General features: G+C 36.0%; 1 protein-coding gene across 1 annotated transcript; it reads right to left on the minus strand.

Annotated features, from left to right (window-relative positions):
- Nucleotides 1-697: 697 nt before the first annotated feature.
- On the minus strand, nt 698-5,281 carry LOC138038323 (pyroglutamyl-peptidase 1-like). The gene is made up of 6 exons (XM_068884126.1): nt 5,191-5,281; nt 4,688-4,740; nt 2,890-3,006; nt 2,428-2,554; nt 1,647-1,752; nt 698-1,438 (listed from the first exon to the last, which is right to left on the minus strand). The coding sequence occupies exons 1-6, from the start codon at nt 5,225-5,227 to the stop codon at nt 1,282-1,284; spliced, it is 597 nt and encodes a 198-aa protein (XP_068740227.1). The 5' UTR covers nt 5,228-5,281; the 3' UTR covers nt 698-1,281.

Raw genomic sequence — 5,281 nt, forward strand, 5'->3', positions numbered from 1 at the left:
AAAAATGCTAAACTTTAACAGTATCTAAAGCATAGTGTTTAGGCCTATAAATGTTATCATTAGTATTCAGCTATGGTGAAACAATGATCATGACCTGTGACTCTAACCTGCGACCGGCATCCTGCGGTTTTACACCCTCCACTTTCCCGACTATGAGCGTTAATTAGCAGTGGACTATAGATCACTTTCACATAATGTCATGGCAGCCTTGTTGTACCTTAACAATGAAATGGTGCCCTGTATTCGTGTACCTTATAATCAATCCTCAGTGAAATGACTTTCATTTTTGTGGAAATATTTCCTTTTTCTTTTAGCAAATAAACTGGTGGCTCATTACAAGTGAAAACAATATATTTTCCTCTGATCTTAAAATCATTCAGTACTCTAAAAAAGTTAAAGTCAAAACACTGATTTTTGCAATAGTTTCAGTGATAGGATTTTAAATGGTTAGCTATTAATAATTAATTTATTATTTTAAGGTCAAGCACACTTCTTCGCCCATTAATGACTCCTAGGAGTGAGACTTAATAGATATTCTACTCTTTCTAATGCCAGACGATTTTACTCCTCAATGGGGGAGCAGCAATCAGGAGTCAATGGTTTGGGGTGGGGAATACTCTGGCATTTATGCCACGGCATAAGAAGCTTTAAAGCATCTCAGTTATAAGAGGTAAATAAAGTCAGACAAGAGTCACAGTAATTTGCAAACCTAACTTTATTTTTGAACCCTTTAAATTTACAATCTTTGAAAAAAGACTTCAGCTAAAAATATCCATTATTATTATTTCATTTTCTTGAATAATGTAGGTGTATTCCAGTAGAGTTGATGAAGGAGCGACTTGTTCCCGTGCCACAAATAAATTATTACTTTGAGCCAACAACAGACTACTTAACCAAAAAAGGTTAACAAGTTAATATACCAGTATTTATATTAAAATTACTCTTTACTTAAATTGCTTTAGTTGATGAGTTAAATTCTGTGTTGGACTATGGTTTAATATATCTTTGATGAAGTACAAGGACAAAATTAGCAGCTGAAAATAAAAAGGAAATTGTCTGGTTTCTGTTAATTTGCTCCTATTCCTTAACTATCTTTGGTGACATGTTAACTGTGACTGTGAGAAACTCTGTGTTTGATTCAAAAATTGACACCAAAGTTTGTCCAGAGATGCTTATAGTGAGCAAAGGTTGTGCTTGATTAAACATTGTATTGACACAGTTAAATTGTATGTATATAAAGAACTGAACCTAATAATTAGGTTATTTCATTTTTTGATTTTACTAGCTTAATTGCTGTAGCATTGCCAAGACAACAAGTTTCAAAGTTTCCACCAACTCTTCTTTGCTATATGGAGAGTCAACACGGGGAACATGAATAAAAGCACATGTGCCTAGTCTGATAGACAATGACTTGTAGTAGATGTAGTCACAAAGAAACCTGTAAAATGACAAAAAACACTTTCAATCAATTTTTACCTTACAAATTTAATTCTTTGTTTAATGCTCCTTAAATTTGATGACATTAACTGACATTTTGGCATTCACAGACACGAGAAGACAACCATAAAAAACATCAGGTGAGCAGTGACAAAGTATATCTTAAAGGTTTTTTCATGGATGTAGAGGATGCTTCAAGTTTACAATACCTTCCAGCATCATCAGAGAGTTTCACAAGGCAAGGACTTTTGGCAGCCATCACTTCTGCACTAATTTTCTCCAAATCTAGGGAGGTGGACAAAAACTCCGCTCCACCTAAATTATGGTAAATGTATTAGCAAAAATTCCTATTGTTTTACTTTTACAATATACCCATCAAAATGGAACACTTTCTAGTCTCTGCTTTCATTCCACTCACAGTATAACCACCTTTCTTAATTACCGGTAAAGAAAAATTAAAAATTCCCAGTGCATCATTTGTCTCCACCACAGATACTCAAGTTCACAGCATACGCAGGAGAGATTTCACTGGTCAGTTAGTATAAAAGCATTTGAGTGGGTTCAACTTCTGCTGACAGTCAGGGTCTTAAAGTACTACCTTTGTGTTGATATCTGCAAGTTAGCCTTAACTGTCTTTTCAAAAAACGGCACAAACCTAAGATCTGGTTTCATCACACTTTTCATAATCTCTTTGGAAGGTAAAAGAATCACCACACTGTTTGCAAAGATTGAGACAATATTACTGGTACTAATATTACTTGTCATGTTATGTATTTATTAATAAAAGCCTTCTTCTTGGATAACAGCGGACACAACTACCTCGCACTAGCCTACTCATTCTCGTATCTAAACTTGAGGGTCACTAATACCTCAAAAGGAGACCTGGTATTCTATCACATTTCATCTTGCCCTTCTCAGGAAAATCCAGTCAAGATGTGAAAAGTCTACATATAGATTGTCAACACATCAGATAAATCACAGCAAACCTACCTTCCACACAGCAACCATGATGGCACTTGTTGCCGCTTTCATCAGGGCTATTATAGCCATAATTATGTGCACATTTCTCCAAAAGAACATTGTCCGTAAAGCCATGAACTCCAACATGAACACAAAGCTGACAATAAAAGGAGAGTACAAAGCAACTATTCTTGATATTATTTTATTTATCACGAGTTAAAAGGTCATCAAATCTAGGATTTCTTAAGTGTTCACTAAATGCTTGAAGCTATTTTAAGGATTATGAGTAAGTAATGGGATTCTAATTTTAACCAAAAAATGTCAGTTATCATTTAGCTGTTGGCTGCATCCTTCAGATAACAAAATGACTGTGATATATTATGGTGAAAAAGTTTTGGCTCGAAATAACACTACTCTTCTCATGACATTGCCACCACAGTACCAAGAAAGCTAGGATGATACCAGGTTTTTCATCTTAATAACTTTCATCACCTTAGGTTTTAATTCATTCCACAGTGCCGGAACTTCCTTCTCCACTGCTTCATACTCCACAGGAATCTCCCTTATTTCTAAGTTGACAGAGTTAACAAGATTAGTCTTGGGAAGTTCCTGAAATTAAAATAAGAATAAATTTATAATTTCATGCTTGAATTTCATCCTTTCTTCTCTGGGAGCAGAGTTGGTGCAGTGGTTAGAGCACATTTCTGCCATACACAGGGGCAGATCTAGAGGGGATACAGGGGGTGTGTATTCCCCCCCCCCCCACCCTGAGGCTTTCTAGTACAACTGCTATTCTGGAAAAAAAACCTCACCAGTCAGCTACCCCATTCCTTACCCCTGCACCCCCTCCTAAGAAAAATCCTGGATCCGTCCAAGATAAGAGTGATGTTGAAGTTGGGGAAAAGAGCAAGGGGACACTTCATGACGCTTATTGAAATCATCTAATTACTCCTATTTCGGGACATATCTGCTCAATGTCATTTGTTGTTTCTGAGTTGTTGGTTCTCTACTCGGCTCTGAGAAGTTTTTGCTCTGTGCACTATAGTTTTCTCTCAACAAAAACTAAAATTCGATTTGATGTGCTTTAATTTCATTGGATACTACATTTAGTTTATGGTATTTGTGATTACCTAATTACAGACCTGTACTAATAATTAATCATTAGTAAAGTATAAGTTTGTACTCTCTTAATAACCTTGAGATTTTAATAAAGTGTTACAATTTTTTTATTTTTATTTTAACTGGCTCATGATAACATTAAGAGTATATATAACTGATTCTTATGAAACAAAAAATGATCTGAACATGCTAAAAAAGCTACAACTTGTTCACTTCTTGTGATGAGTGATGAGTTCTATCCCTTACCCCACACCTTCCTAGAAATCTACCTTCACCCCCTTCAATAATAATAATTATATTGATAATAATCATTATTAGAAACACTTCTCCCTTCTTCCATTCCTTGCCCATGATTACATCATTTGGAGTGACCTCAGAAAACCCAGCCACCTATGTCTCCTTGTTGCAGTGTTGAGCTAGTACCCTACTTTATTTGTAAACATTTAACATATAGGATCTATATTACTTAGTCCCATATAATTGCAGTGGGTTTCACTAATATGTAAATCGGCTTTAATTTCAAGCTGGAATATCTAGTCACTAATTAAGCTTAATAATCTGGTAATAATAATGATAATTATTATTATTACTCATTAACCCATTAACCCCTGGGAGTGAGACTTAACAGATTTTACTCCGTCTAACGCCAGACAATTTTAGCTGTCAACTGAGGGTGCCCTAGGGCATTTGAGGTGTGAATGGGTTATGTTAGGGTTAGGTTTAGGGTTAGGGTTAAAAGAGAGACTGCTTCTCCTACATGAGTCTGTTATAAATAAAGTCATACACGAGATGCTCAAATCATAATTCTCAAACATTAGTAAGACAACAGCACCACTGCATGCGTTCTCTTCTGCAGAGCCCACTTTTCTTTGGGTCAGCACCAAGAACACGGACTCTGGCCACAGTCAAACCAGTAAGTCTGCGAGTCACAGACAGCCAGCTCTTCTGCGCATGTTCGGAAATTTGAAACAACGGTCATCAACGGTTACAACATTGTACCATTACTGCAACTGCGCATATGTTTGGCTATGGTAAGAGTCTGTGTTCTTGGTGCTGACCTAAAGAAAAGAGGACTCTGGGGACAAGAATGCAAATGCATGGACAAACAAAAATAACCTAAATAACATTGACTTAACATTGTCTGTTGTTAAAAGTATTAATTAAAACGCACCTTAACAGCAAGCCAACTGGTGTTAACTGTATGGTAGGCAAATGGACCAAACCCTACAAAACAAAAGAGATATTACTCATTAACAATAATAATAATTATTATTATGATCATGACTGATACTAATTAATTTATTTTTAAAAAGAAAATGGAAAATCTTTCAAATGTACAAATTATTCAATTGCACCAACACCCGTGACGTGGTGAGAGGGATAAGATAAGCCCACCTGCGTTGTTGGAGTGTATTAACCATCCAAGCTTTGTTTATCATCACAGAAAGTATCAGTAAATACAAGAAATTCCTTATACACTATTTATAAATCATAAAATATACGACAAAGGTCACACTAGGAAAGTGAGTGAAGTCGTTCATAGACCAATGTCACACTTTACTGTAACGCAATACGGTGAAAACTACTTCTAGCTTTCCGAACTTTTTATCCGCCTTATCTTTGGCTAGAAAAGTAAATAACGTGTAAATACATTCTCAAATCAAGGACATCTACCTGTAACCAGGACAGTCGGTTTACTTTCTGCTGCCATGTTGACGAAACCCAGTGGAATACCCTTGGACGAGCGGTGCCTGGGAACTAAAAC

Source organism: Montipora capricornis, chromosome 2 (genome assembly GCF_036669925.1).
Source record: "Montipora capricornis isolate CH-2021 chromosome 2, ASM3666992v2, whole genome shotgun sequence".
Classification (NCBI taxonomy): Eukaryota; Metazoa; Cnidaria; class Anthozoa; order Scleractinia; family Acroporidae; genus Montipora; species Montipora capricornis.